This window comes from Panthera pardus, unplaced genomic scaffold (assembly GCF_024362965.1).
Source record: "Panthera pardus isolate Hobbes unplaced genomic scaffold, ASM2436296v1 HiC_scaffold_25, whole genome shotgun sequence".
Lineage (NCBI taxonomy): Eukaryota > Metazoa > Chordata > Mammalia > Carnivora > Felidae > Panthera > Panthera pardus.
Window position 1 is genome coordinate 22,662,262 of NW_026526821.1, and position 14,821 is coordinate 22,677,082.

The window sequence follows — 14,821 nt, forward strand, 5'->3', positions numbered from 1 at the left end:
CGTGCACGGACGCGAGAGGCTGCCAACTACGCATGCGCCCTTGATTGGCGGGACTTTTCGGAAGCGGAGGCGCGGGTGGTGGCGCGGCTCGCGGACTGCTCCGTAGACGGCCGCAGTGGCGCAGAGGCTCGAAGGGCGACCTGTGGCGGCGGAGAGTGATTTGCGGGCTTGTATCTCAGGGGCGGAGGCTGCGGGCTAGACTGGCGTCTTCCCGAGGTCAGGAAGTCGCAGACCTTTCCACCAGACCCGCCGGCTCACACCCTCACCAGCTTCCTTGGCGTCGGACGTCTCCGCCCAGCCCAGACCGGTCGCCGCCCCCAGACTTTGGGGACCTGGGGCACTGCGGCCTCCTCCTGGTAAGAAGATTCCGAAGGGTCGGCCGCGCCTCTCGCTCGGGGCCTATTTTCAGAGCCGGGGGTCTAGACTGCAGAAAGGTGTTTGAGGGCTCAGGGTGGGTCACAGGCCTGGGTTCGAATTCCACCCCTGCCCATCCCCCCATGGCTGTCTCCAGTGGGCCAGGCTTTTGCCCTTCTAAACCTCACCTCCCTTATCTGCAAGGAGGAATTAATGACAGTATTTACCGAGCCGTGGAAAGAGTTAATCGGTATAATGAGCTAATGATGCAAATAAAACGCTTTTGAACATACGCAGATCGTGGCATAGAATTAGCGCTTAACAAGCAGCTTAACAAATGACATTTGTTGCTGTTATTATCCAGGCTTGAATCTGTGATACAGCCCTAACTGTGGGGATGTAGATCCTTGACCTACTCACACGTTCTGTTACCTTTCCCAGCTGTTCCTCTCTTTATATATCTCTTTACTTAGAGTCTCCCCCTCCCCCCATACAGATTTCTGCTGGAAGGGAGGGGTAATCGCGGAAGATGCAGAGATGCCTCAGCCATGTCCTTCCTTGCCTTCCAGTTAGTTGTCTGTGACAGCCGCTGGGAATACAGATATATCCTGGCTGGGGAGGAAAACTAGGGGGTGGAGCAACCAACTTTGCCAAAGAGAAGTGGTTGGAAAGTTTCACATTTGAGCTAGATTAGAAAGGTTGAATAAGTTTTACAGGCAGTGTGTGTAAAGATTCAAAAGTGGTGCAGGGGCTGGGAGTGGCAGGAGGGAGCAGGATGGGTAAGTTAGGGCTAGTTTATGAAAGGTATTGAAGATGCTGGAAGACTCTGCTGCTGTCCGAAGAATGGATTGGAGAGGAGCAGTGCTAGATGTTTGAGGACTAGTGGAGAGGCTGTAAGATTATTCTGGGGAGGGAAAGGGAGATGGTGGAAGTTCTGAGAGTGGAACTGGCAGTGGAGAAAAGCTTTCCAGAGACTGTTGGAGGTAGGACGGACAGGACTTTGCATCTGGAGATTAAATATAAGAAGTAAAGGGTGATGTGATTTTTCTAGTTTGGAACACCATGCAGATCATAATGCCATCTAGAATATTAGGGACTATTTAAAAAATAATTGGTAATAAAGGAGGGTATGTGTTAAGGGAGACATAAGTATTTTTAATGATGAATTCTGTAGAAAGTCAGTACAGGAGGTGACGAACCCACTGGTAGTCTCTGGAGGAGGTGGGGGAGGTGAAACTGGGCCTTGTCATATAGGTAGAATTTCATGGGGCAGAGATGAGCAAGCAGTTCAGAAAGGCTGAACAATACAAGGTCTCTTCTGGGGTACTAAAGCCTCATTGAGACTCGGGCTGAAATGTGGAGAACAGATCGCTTTGTTTTCCTATTTTCAGGGTGCTTCATCCAGAATGACCTCAGTATTTAGATCAGAGACCATGGAAGGTGAGTATTGTAGTAAAATTGCTCTTGCTTTGGGTTCCGGTTTCTAAGCTATAGATAAACATTTCCCTGGCTCCCTGGTGCATCTAGAATCGTATTTACATGTTTGCAGAGATGCTTCCTCACTGTTTCTATGATCTGGGGCATACATTTTCTTTGTCCACCTTTTTGCTCAGATGCATAGTTGTGGTGGGTTTGATTTTGTATTTTGACTTTTTCATAACAAGTGCTAGAAGAAGAACCGGTGACATCTAAGACTCATGATCATCGACTGGAATCGGATACCATCCCTGTGGAAGTGTGTAATAAATCACCTGCCTCCCTGGAGATAACTCAAGGCGTTTCAAAGGAAAGAATTTACCTTGGCTCTAGCCCTAAAGTGGGAGGAAGTTGTGATCTCAGCCACCAGGAAGGACTTCAGTCCAGGTCCCTTCATTTGTCCCCTCAAGAACAATCTCCCAATCATCAAGATAAGAGTCAATCTTGGAGGCGAGCAAGTATGAAGGAAATGAACCGGCGGAAGTCACTGCCTCCCTTTCATCAGGGCATCACAGGTGGGATGCTATGTACCTAAGGCAGTGGAGTTCCAGCTCAGATAAGAGGTAGTGAGTTATGGCAGAAAGAAAGTAGTGGGATTACCTGACTTTGCTACTTACTAGTTATGTGACTGAGCAAATCATGTCACCTCTCTCAACCTGTTTCCTCTTCTATATGGGGGATATTCTAAGATCATAAACACTAATGTCAAACACCCAGTAAGTGTTCAGTATGACTGCTATTTATATTAGTAGCTGTCCATTGTAATCTCTACCATGAACAGAAATTCTAATTTACAGTTGTTCAACACTCACCTCTGCTAGGAGAGGCATTAAAGATTTCTTTGTATGGCTTTCTGTCTCATTTCCTAAAGTGAAACAGAAGGTGAGTGGGTTGCTACCAGATTTTAAGCTTTATAACTGAAAATCTTTCAGAGGGAAGATGCATGTAAAATATCTCGGTGAAAACTAAGTTTTTAGATATGCCATATTTAAATGTGATTTGTGTGAGTTTACAACAATAATTGTATCTCAGTAAGCATTGAAATACAATATTTAATGTGGAAAGTCCAGCACATTTCGAAGAACTTACTAGTTGTGTAACCTTGAGTAGATTACTTAATCTCCTTTGCCTTATGGTCCCAATCAGTAAATGGGATGAAATAATATCTATTTCACACGGTTGTGTGAGAATTAAATGAATTGATACATATGACACAGTACTTGGCCATATAGTAAGTAAATAGCTCAAATGTTAAGCTATTGTGATTATTTTAAAGATATTAGCTCACTTCCAGATGACCTGATGTCTAGAAGGAAATCTGGGTAAAAATAGCCATTTAGCTTATCAGAAAATTGCCGCCACACTTGTATTCATGCACTTGACCCCACAGGTGTGCCAAGACAACAGCAGCAGTTCCTTAACTAAGGTCACCCCTACCTCCGTCTCTGTTCCGGAGCATGTGGACCTAAAATTCTGTATAACGGAAAATCCACGATGTAAAAGATTGGTTATTCCTGCCCACTTGCCAGGTTTCTCTGGTTATAGGCAGAAGGTATCCTGTTTTTTCCACTTACAGCAATGAGAAATAATCAGGAGATAAGAAATAAAAACACTTGAAGCCAGCTGTAGCTGGAGGACAAAAGTAAACGTATCTCAAATACTCAGAGCACACTTCCTTTGCTGTATAATAATTGATGTTTTTGGACATAATTTTAAAAAAAAGTGTCTATCTCTTGTAGTTGTTTGAGGATTTAGTGGCGTAATTAATGTAAAATGCCGATCTAATTCAGGCTGACTCACCATGTGACCTTGGGCAAGTTACCCATCACCTGGCCTTTGTGCCTCAGTGTCTTTTATAAAATGGAATTGATAAGATACTTGCCTTCAGTTTTAATGAAGTGTGCATAGCATTTAATGAAGTGCCTTTTATATAATAAGTGTTCAACAAATTATTGATGTTATTATTAGGTCAATATAGAGAGGCAGCATGGCTATTAGTGGGAAACTACACTTTTTTGGTGACAGACTTGGGATTGAATTCTGGCTTCACCAATCTCTGGTCTCAAACAAGTAATCTGCCCTCTGAGCTTCAGTGTTCCCTTCTGTAAAATGGAGCTCATAATTTACAAGACCGTATTTAAAGCACATTGCAGGGGTGCCTGGCTGGCTCAGTTGTAGAGGATGCGACTCTTGATCTCAGGATCTCCACGTCCTGAACTCAGGCCCCACATTAGGCATGGGGCCTACTTAAAAAAAAAAAGGCACACTGTATCTGTCATAAAAATGCTCAGATGTTCTCATTTACTTTCTTTAAGTGATGACTATAAAACATCAAAAAAATTAAGTTATTTTTTAAGTTATTTTTCATCTATGTTGTTTAACAGACAAGATTTTAATGTAATCTGTAAAAAGTTCTTAATAACTTTTTGAAGTTAAAGTTAGAATGCCTGGAGTTGAGCTGCATTCAAGAAGGAGGAAAGTGGTTTTTTGGTTTTTTTGGTTTTTTGTTTTTTTTAACTTTGCTAACTGTGTTAGTATCCAGCTCCTTAAAGTGTGATTTTTATGTTAGAGCTCAGCAGATCTATCAGTGCCAACTTAGCAGAAAGCAAACGGCTTGGCGCTCTCCTGCTTTCCAGTTTCCAGGTGAGATTCTTAGGACTGGGAAATACTTTCTTTTTTTTTTTTTCAACTGTTGCTGTGATGGCCCCAAAGAGAGATCAATACTGTGTGTGTGATGCCATCAATTAAGATTAAAAGGTGTTTCGGGGCACCTGGGTGTCTCAGTTGGTTAAGTGTCAGACTTTGACTCAGGTCATGGTCTCGCAGTTCGGTTTGTGGCTTCAAGCCCCACATCGGGCTCTGTGCTGACAGCTCAGAGACTGGAGCCTGCTTCCGATTCCATGTCTCCCCCACTCTCTGTCCTTCCCCTTGGCTATTGTGCACACACACGCTCTTTCTCTCTCTCAAAATAAAGATTAAAAGACGTTTCTCTCTAGTTGTATTAATTTAAAAGCCAGATTTAATCAAAGCAGCAGCTGATTTCTCTCTGGACTAGGCTCTCTACCAGTCCCACTGGTGCTGCTGCTGCTAACTGAGCAGCTAACAGTCAGATTTCCTCAATCTAGTATATTTTGCCCATTGACAGCAAATGATGGGAATTTAAAGTGCGTGGAGGTCAGTATCTAAGTTAAAGCAGACATTTGAGGTCTGACTACATAGTGAGTGGGAATTATATGGCTAACTGGTAATTACATCAGTTTAGATAAGAGCATCATTTGTGTTAATTAAATGGCCATGTTTCTCTGAACCGAAAATCGTATAGTCTGAACAACAAAGAGATTTTTCCTGATCTACTTATTTGTATGAAAAATGTTAGGTATAAAAACTAAATCATGTTTACTTTCACATTGATTAAACATGAAATTACATGAACTCAGGACTGGTCTGAAAAATCTTTGTTGTTGTACTGAAAATGCTTTTTTTTTTTTTTTTTTTTGAAAATGCTTTTCTTTATTTAGTTCTCAGTTCAGAAACTTGAACCTTTCCTAAAGGACACTGAGGGCTTCAGTCTTGAAAGTTTTAGAGCCAAAGGTAAGTTGCTAAGAATAAATGAGCAAGCTTTGGCCTTGGGCTTTACCTCCTATTAAGGTCAGTCGAAGCCCCACTTTCAGGATCCCCATTTATAGGAGCTGCTGGGTCACAAAACCAGCCCTCCCTTTATATTTTAGAATTGTGTTTAAAAAATAAGAGTATATGCTTATGACATTCAGAAGGTATAAAAGTGAAAAATAAGCTTGCCTCCCACCCAAACCAGGCCACCTCCTCTGTACAGAGGCCACTATAACCACCAGCTTCTTATGTATCATCGCAGAGATCTTGCTGGATTTCCAACATTTTTACATTAATATCAAGTGAATAATGCTCTCCGTACTCTTCTTTATCTTGTCTTTTTTTTTTTTAACCTAACAGTTTGTCTTGCACATCATTCGGTATTGCACACATAGAACTATCTTGACAGTTTAGTAGCCATACAATATTTCATTTTATAAACGTACCATATATGATTTAGCCAGTTCTTTACTGATGGGCTTTTAGGGTTTCCAGTCTTTTGCTATTACAATGAATGGGTTAATGAACATCTTCTTACACAAGCCTTCAGGTACATATGCAAGTAAAAATAAGATAAATTTCTAGAATTGGAATTACATAGGTCAAATGAAATGTTAGGAATACCAGACTGTCTTCTAGAAATGTTTTACCAATTCTCCTACCAGTAATATATGCAAGTACCTATTTTTTTCATACTCACAATAGTTTTGTTTGTTTTTTAATTTTTTTAATGTTCTTTTTTTTTTTAATTTTTTTTTTTTAACGTTTATTTATTATTTTTGAGACAGAGAGAGACAGAGCATGAACGGGGGAGGGTCAGAGAGAGAGGGAGACACAGAATCTGAAACAGGCTCCAGGCTCTGAGCAGTCAGCACAGAGCCCGACGCGGGGCTCGAACTCACATACCGCGAGATCGTGACCTGAGCCAAAGTCGGACGCCTAACCGACTGAGCCACCCAGGCGCCCCTTAATGTTCATTTTTGAGAGACAGAGCATGAGCAGGGGAGGGGCAGTGAGAGAGGGAGACACAGAATCTAAAGCAGGCTCCAGGCTCTGAGCACAGAGCCTGATGCGGGGCTTGAACCCACAAACTGCGAGATCATGACCTGAGCTGAAGTTGGACACTCAACCGACTGAGCCACCCAGGCGCCCCATACACTCACAATAGTTTTATTAAACAATTCAGATTTTTACTATTTGGTAGGTGATACAAAGTGTTTTCTAGTCTTAATCTGTGGTCCTTTCTCTTTCAAAGAAGATAAGCATTTTTTCATTTTTTTTTAGAGCCATTTGTACTTCATTTTCGGTGTATTGTTTGTATCCTTTGTTGTTTTTTTTTTTTAATCCAAAATGTATTGATTGGGATCATTTCCCACTCATCTTGATTCAGGTTGCTTTTAGTGCTGCTTCTGTGTGAAGGAGCATCCTTCTGTAAGCCTCGCTTCCTCCTGTAGGCTGGCAAAGGACAGTGGAGCACACAAAAACTCATGTTTGTGCATGGCTAAAGATGATGGTGATTTTGTAGCATCATGGGCACTTCACATCCATGAAGTAGGAGTTGGGGTTCTGCACCAGGTGCTTCTTGTGCTTCCCCTTCTGGGAGGCCCTTCATGACAGGATGTTCTCGTGGGGAGGTCATCACTGCCAGAAAGGCTCCTTTGTTCATTTTTGAAAATTGGGATGTTGGCTTTTTTATAGTGATTTGTAGGAACTGTATACATTAAGGAAATTAGCTGTTCATGTGTGATATATGTTACAAATATTCTCTCTCAGGAATCCATTTTTAACTTTCTAGGAAGTAGCTATTTATAGTATAACTACACAATTATCCAGGGTCAGAAAAATTCAGTGTTACCTACTTAAAAGACCTAGAAATCTATGAGCTTCCAAGGCTTCCAAAGCTAAGCAGAGACAAGTCTTTCCCTTATGCCTGTAATTCTTTATTCTCCTTTAACATTTTTCATTAAGCTCTTGCCTGTTGCCTGACTTCTGTAATATGTTCTTCTTTTCAGTGCAGGCTTTTGAAATCTTGGAAAGAATGTAATGTCAGTGCATGTATACCTTTTAAATGCTTTTTCACCAGTGAAGTATTAAAAGAAAAACTATCATACATGTCATAAAGAGGAATTGTTTTCCATTTTATCTATACTGGCCCAAAGAAAAAAGATAAAATCTTTCTGCACATTTATACTACTACTTTGAATGGGTGAGAAGGCCAGAATGTAATAGGGGATCCTAGAACTAAGACCACCTTAAGTATGTTATGTCATTGTCAGCAGCTTGCTGTGAAAATTCATATTCTTTTTATTTTACAATATGTACTTTATTTCTCTTCTAGCATCTTCCCTTTCTGAGGAATTGAAACATTTTGCAGAGAGCCTGGAAAGTAATGGAACTTTACAGAAATGTTTTGAAGATTCAAAAGGGTGTGTGCAGTTCCCCTTCTGTCCTAAATGATAATTAAATGAAGACTTTCCATTATAATTAGTTTGTTCATTCACTCAAACATTTATCCAGCATCTTATACACACCAGGCTCTTCTAGATGCTGGAGATAAAGTGATACGTAAGTCAAGCAAGTTCTCTCTTCTTATGGATTTTAATAGAGACAATCAGATGAATACATAGAAAATAAAGATTTCAGGTAGTGATAATCTAAGAAGTCAGTAACTATGATAGTGGTTTGAGGGGGGTGGGCAACTTTAGCTAGTGTTTAGAGAAGACCTGTAATGAATTGACCTTTGGACTGAGATCTATAAGACCTGGGTAGTGAGAAGGAACCAGCCATGGAACGATGAGGGGGAAAACATTGTTCAGATCTTTGCTAGCTATGCAAGTTGGTGGTAAACTATGTTCTTTAGGTGTTGGCAAGCAAGACTATCAGGAGAATTTTGAAAATTCCAGCCCCAAACTGGTAGTTCCTCTGTAGGGGCAAGGTCCAACTCTCTACCTCCTGCCCTGCAGCAAATCTTGTCACTTGGGCCTACATCAGAAACTTTTTAATTTTGACTTCACAAAGATCTACTTTCTCACACACAGATCCTTAGAATTAACATTACTATTCAGGAAATGAAAAATCTGTTGGCTCGGCATAGTATCTCTAAAAATGCGGTGTATTTAAGCCACTGGCTGCTGCATCCAGGCCAGAAGTGATAGAAGCTGTGTGTCACAGACTTTGGTAGAGAAACATGAAAGGTGGCACAACTAATTTGTCTTGCCAGGTAGAGTACCAAGTACATCTGGAGGATTTTGGCATTTTCAGTGCCTGCTTTACATCAGGATTAATCACCCAACTGAGCTAAGCCATTGGTATGAGTAAAATACAATCTCTGTCCACCGACAGCTTAATTTTAAGTGTGAAGACAAGAAGGTCATATACAAAAGTATTGTTGGGCCTTAAAAGATGACGTAAAAAGAATAGACTGAAAAATAATATGCAAAGGGGCACCTGGGTGGATCAGTCTGTTAAGTGTGCTACTTCGGCTCAGGTCATGACCTCACGGTTCGTGGGTTTGAGCCCTATGTCAGGCTCTGTGCTGACAGCTTGAAGCCTCAAACCTGCTTCAGATTCTGTATCTCCTTTGTCTCTCTGTCTGTCTCTCAGAAATAAACATTTAAAAAAATTTAAAAGTGATGTGAACAAAAGTTTGGAGATGGAAAACTCCAGATATTTGAGGGTGAGGCCGAGTGAGATTATATGGGCAGAATAGGTGAAAGGCAATAGCTGGAATCAAAGCTAACAAGCTAATCGGAGCCAGAACATAGCCTTAAGTGCCAGGTTAAGGAATTGTGACTTTTATTAGGAATGCAGTAGAGGGTCACAGTTTTAGACAAGGGAAAAAAAAAGGAATATTTTAGTGAAGGTTAATCTGGCTATGGGTCAATTGGAATTGATGAGAGAAACAGAAAATAAAGCGACCACTGAGGAAACTTATCTACTACAAAAGTGAGAGCCCAAGAATAAATACTTGTTGAAAGATAAATTCTGAACATCTTGTATTGCCATTAAAATTATGTAAGACATCCTATTAAAAGCAAGTGCTCTTAAAAGGTTTATGTTGATCTTATAATCCTATCTGTATTCCAGAAAAGCATCAGATTTGTCTCTGGAAACATCAGTGGCTGAGATGAAGGAATACATAACAAAGTAAGTGAAAATGATCCTTTATTGGACTATCTAAATTCATCTGTGGAAAATAACTAGTTCTGGGAGAAATGAATAGTAAATACCCCATTCAGAGTGTCAATACTGGTGTGTAAACACTAGAATTTAGAAAGCTGCATATTGGGATCTTGTGGGCTGTACTCTTGGCCAGTTTCATAGAATGGAGTCTAGGAAATAAAAGTGTTAATTTGACTTTAAGAACTCAGGTTTGATTTGATTAAATAATACCCTCTGAATCACTCAGGCTTTCTAATCCTTTAATGACCTTTTTTTTTCACATTTTAGAACCAGAGCAGACACCTAATGTACTTACTGTGGCCTTGAATGATTCAGAATGTAATCAAAAATTAACTGAATGTTTTTTTTCCTGATCCTGTAGATTTTCTTTAGAACGTCAGTCTTGGGATCAGCTCTTGCAACGATACCAGAAGGAGGCTGAAGACATCATTTCCAGGTTAGATCTGTGACTGGAAATAGGAAGCCATCTTTTTACCTTGTGGAATTTGAATTGATTTCAGTTCTGTTAGCACAGATTGAACGATGAATCCTTTCTCACAGGCCAGTCAACTCATCAAAGCTCTATAAAATGTGTTATTAGCACTCTAGGATTATAAATGGAGAGTTGAGGGATGGGGAGGAAGAGTGAATATCCCTATTTTCGGTCAAAGAACAGAACTGCTTCTGTGCCCGTGGCTGCTATTACACATCCTGGGGGGAGACAGGTACATTTCTGCCTTATACCAGGGCACCTGGGGTTGGGCCAAAAATAGGGGACTTCAGTTTGCACATGGCCTTTGAGCTGCAGGTATGGGAGAGAATGCTCTCCAGGTCCTTCATGGAGATGCAAGGACATGGAAGGGGTGATGAAAGAGGGTGTACAGAAGAGAGAGGAACTTTGTCTGGGTCTTAAAGGCATAAGAAAGTGGGAAAGTGCTAGACTTGATTTAGTTGGTCATTTAAGCCAGTGATTTTAAGCTTTTTTTTCCCAAAAGAAACTCAGCTGAACCCAAATATAAAATGTAACTGTGGAAGTGTCTTCTTAGTAGAGAGGTGCTTTGAGAAACATGGTTTGAAAAACTTCTCCAGTCTAGGCATTGATTGTTACCATTTACTTGATTCACCCCTTACATATGCTGTTTATGAAGATAGGTAATATATAAGATGGCAGTTTCAGAATAAAAACTTTTGATGTGGCCTAGCTTGTTAGTTAAGAGGAATGCTTCTGGAAGCCGACCGTCTCTGTTCAAATACTTGTTTCTTCATTCTGTGATTGTGGGCAAGCGACTTAATCTCTAAACCTGAAGTTCCTCACTTGAAAATGGGGGTGGTAGTAGTGTCTACCTCATTGGGTTATTGTAAGTGTTAATTGAGGTGAAATGGGAGTCTAGCAGTCAGGAAATTGTGGGAGTGATCAATTTTCATGCACTCTCCATCATATTCAGTTATTGTAGATAATTGAAGTGACCCAGCATTTTTTTTGGAAAAAGATTAGAGACCTTGATTTCCAGAAAGAAATCCCCAGGTCATCGTTTTTTCCCCAAGTCGTTTTACATTATCTTCCCCCAGAAAATGATTATAAAATTCCTTGAAAGCTCTTTTGTTCTATTTTATTTTCAGAGAATCAGTTGAAACCAAAGTTACCGAAGTTGAAGTGGAACCTGCAACATATCTTGGGTCATCCCAGAGTGAAGTCCTTCACACAAAGCCTGACTACCAGAAGATATTGCAGAACCAGAACAAAATCTTTGATTATATGGAGTTGATGGTTAGTTGGCTCATGTTTATTTGGTTATTTGGTTTACCTATCTTGTCATCCTTGGAAATAATGAGACCTGGAGAATATGTGTAATAAGTATATTCAGCTCTACCTTGGGGAAACATGGAGAGACAATCAATCAATCAATATTTATCTATCTATCTATCTATCTATCTATTTATTTGTTTGTTTATTTATTTATTTATGGTGTTAAGAGCCAATAAAGCAGAGTAGGGGAGAATATACAGGAAGGGCAGCAGGTTGCTGTATAGAGCAGTTGTTGATTATTCCCCTAAGGTACCATTTTTTAAAAAATGTTTATTTTGAGGAGAGAGAGCACGTTCACAAGTTGGGGAAGGGGTGGAGAGAGAAGACCCCAAGGAGGCTCCATGCTGTCTGTGCAGAGCCTGACACGTGGCTTGATCCTGTGAACTATGAGATCATGATCTGAGCCGAAATCAAGAGCCAGACGCTCAATCGACTGAGCCACTTAGGTGCCCCTGGTCCTTCTAAGGTGCCATTTTAACAGAGACTTGAAAGAAAGGAGGAAGTAAGCCATGAGGACATTTGGGAGAATAGTATTGTATCACTCCAAGTATCAACAGGAAGCAGATGACACTTGATAAAGGGTAATTGAAAAAGTGATGTATAAAATGTGGGTATTGAGGAAACCAAAGGGTTAGTTGAAGTAACCTGGGGCTCAGAGGCAGCTGAGCTCTTACTATCCCTAGGACTGAAGGGCGGAGGGAGGGAAAAGAGAGCCATGACCTGCAGCTAAGAGACAAAACTAACTCAAGATGACCCTTCCAGGAGCCTGGGTAAAAATATCCTGACTTCATTCGTCTCCCTCACACATGGGCTTCCTCTTGGCTAAACTGACCCAGATGTCAGAGGACATGGGATCCTGTTTGAGATTATCCACAGTAGTGGCCCCGGGGCATAGGGCAGCATGGAGAAGTGCAGAGTGTGGATCAGGAGGAGCAAACAAAATGTCTGGCAGAAACATTCCAGGTTGAAAAAGAGCAAAGGCAAAGGTCCTTAGTGGGAGCTTGCCTGGCGATTTTTGAGGAACGTCACAGAAGCCACAGACCCTTACAGCTCACATCTGTCTTTCCTGTGCAGATGGATGAACTACAGGGATCAGTGAAACAGCTGCAGGCTTTTATGGCTGAAAGTACCCAGTGTCTCCAGAAGGTGTCAGTACAGCTTGGTGAGTGTGTGTCTTGAGGGGACTAGAGATTGCACTATTTTCTGTATGATAGCCCTTCACATACAAACTGCCCTTCAAAGCATGTGGTCTCAGAGTAAGGCCTATATCAGATGATTTCTTTTTCTCCCCTCAAAATAATTATTGTGCTGTGGGTACTCAAAGTTGATGGGAAATTTCTCGATGTAAATTCCACAGGAGCATAGTAGACTGAAAATTAAGTCCCCACAAACCCTCATGTTGTTTTAGTAAATACAATATTTTTAATATCTATTTGCCTTTTTTCCTCTTCATTCTTCCAAGAATCCACTAAATGACACTGACATTACTTCCCTGTTGCTTTTCCTGGCCTCCTCCAGCCCAAAATTGTTTGCTATATATACTTTAATTTTCTTACTGTGTTGTATTATGGTTGTAGTTGCAGCTGGCTTTCCTACCAGACTGCTCTCTCCTTGAGGACAGAGATTCTCTCGTTTGTCATTGTAATGCCCTTCAGTGTCTGGCATAGTGTCCATACACCAAGTTTTCAATAATGTTATTTGAATTCAGTTGAAATTTACTTTTGTCTTTCCTCTGCAGGGAAGAGAAGCACACAGCAGTTAGATCCGTCACCAGCTCGAAAACTGCTCAAGCTTCAACTGCGGAACCCACCATTGCTCTAGATCTTGTCAGTGACTTCATGCAGCTTTCCTGCCATAAGGTGCTCCAGAGGAGAGAAATGGAAGAATGCCCCAGCACATGGTGATTGCATGGTGGTCTGAGCTGGTGATAGCTGCCCTGTTGCCTTTGAGGATAACTGGCTGAATGTAGAGTACTTCAGTTTTTTTCTAAATGTGACAGAACTTATGCATCTGAAAGAGTAGCATAGATACTTTTTCCAAGAATGTGCAAAATGCTTGCAACTTCTATTGTGAAATGACCTTGAGAACTAGTAGTCCATTCTTTTAAATATCCTTCATGGTCAGTAATCTTCATTTTGTGAAGGTGTTTTTTAGGTTTTGAAACAATCCAGAGTCATTCAGGACCAAATCCAGGGACACATTTTAGGGGTCAAGTTGGATTCTGGTAGGAAAGGAATGGGACAGATTTTCTAGTATGGCCCTGAAGGTGATTTCAGGTAGTGAAGTTTTGAACATTGTTTGTATCACATGGCTACGTGTATCACTTCACACGATGTCCAAATTGAAGGAAATACCGCTTAGTCTCTGTCCTGTTATCTACAGTGTGCTTTAGCTTTTAATATTGAATTGATATCCTAAATCCTGGATTCATAGCACAAAGAGGCTAAGTACTATTTTTCATTGTTCTCTATTTTTAGTAATTTGCATTATAAAGTTGCACATTATTAAAAGCTTTCTTTTGTCTTTGTGTATATTTTGGGTGTATAAAAACCTTTCTTAAGGGGACCCTGGGTGGCTCAGTCGGTTAAGTGTCTGACTTCAGCTCAGGTTATGATCTCGTGGTTCGTGAGTTCAGGCCTTGTGTTGGGCTCTGTGCTGACAGCTCAGAGCCTGGAGCCTGCTTTGGATTCTGTGTCTCCCTCTCTCTCTTCCCCTCCCCACTCATGCTCTCTTGCAAAAATTAATAAACATTTTTAAAAAATGGCACAAAAACAGACACTCAGAGCAATGGAACAGAATAGAGAACCCAGAAATGGTCCCAGAAACATATGGCCAACTAATCTTTGACAAAGCAGGAAAGACTACCCAATGGAATAAAGACAGTCTCTTCAGTAAATGGTACTGGGAAAACTGGACAGCGACATGCAGAAAAATGAACCTAGACCTCTTTCTTACAGCATACACAAAAGTAAAAAAATGGATGAAGGACCTAAATGTTAAGACAGAAAGCCATCAAAATCCTAGAGGAGAAAGCAGGCAAAAACCTCTTTGACGTTGGCTGCAGCAACTTCGTACTCAACACATCTCTGGAGTCAAGGGAAACCAAAGCAAAAATGAATTATTGGCACCTCATCAAAATAAAAAGCTTCTGCACTGTGAAGGAAACAAAGAGCAAAACTAAAAGGCCAACTGATGGAGTGGGAGAAGATATTTGCAAATGACATATCAGATAAAGGGTTAGTATCCAAAATCTATAAAGTACGTAACAAACTCAGCACCCAAAAAACAATCCAGTGAAGAAATGGGCAAAAGACACGAATAGACACTTCTCAAGACATCCAGATGGCCAACCAACACATGAAAAAATGCTCAACATCATCATCAGGGAAACATAAATCAAAACCACAATGAGAT

General features: G+C 40.9%; 1 protein-coding gene and 1 pseudogene across 2 annotated transcripts; one reads left to right on the top strand and one right to left on the bottom strand.

Moving 5' to 3' along the window:
- Window positions 1–68: 68 nt before the first annotated feature.
- DSN1 (DSN1 component of MIS12 kinetochore complex) lies at window positions 69–13,938 on the top strand. Of its 2 annotated transcripts, XM_019458568.2 has the most exons (11): window positions 70–356; window positions 1,746–1,794; window positions 2,019–2,345; window positions 4,400–4,473; window positions 5,349–5,421; window positions 7,778–7,865; window positions 9,526–9,585; window positions 9,983–10,057; window positions 11,221–11,368; window positions 12,482–12,569; window positions 13,146–13,938. In XM_019458568.2, exons 2-11 carry the CDS (start codon window positions 1,761–1,763, stop codon window positions 13,226–13,228), a joined length of 1,050 nt encoding a protein of 349 aa, XP_019314113.1. In that variant the 5' UTR covers window positions 70–356; window positions 1,746–1,760; the 3' UTR covers window positions 13,229–13,938. The 2 variants fall into 2 exon arrangements, with proteins under 2 accessions (XP_019314114.1, XP_019314113.1); XM_019458569.2 differs by lacking the exon at window positions 2,019–2,345 and having other exon boundaries at window positions 69–356.
- Window positions 6,709–6,987, bottom strand: LOC128773473 (40S ribosomal protein S27-like; annotated as a pseudogene).
- Window positions 13,939–14,821: the final 883 nt, after the last annotated feature.

What these genes read in the sequence shown, in the direction of transcription:
- DSN1 (XM_019458568.2), top strand. Translation starts at nt 1,761, where the DNA reads ATGACCTCAGTATTTAGATCAGAGACCATGGAAG. An exon ending in TCCTGCTTTCCAGTTTCCAG is followed by an intron (nt 4,474 to 5,348) that starts GTGAGATTCTTA and finishes TTCTTTATTTAG; the next exon opens with TTCTCAGTTCAGAAACTTGA. An exon ending in TGTTTTGAAGATTCAAAAGG is followed by an intron (nt 7,866 to 9,525) that starts GTGTGTGCAGTT and finishes TCTGTATTCCAG; the next exon opens with AAAAGCATCAGATTTGTCTC.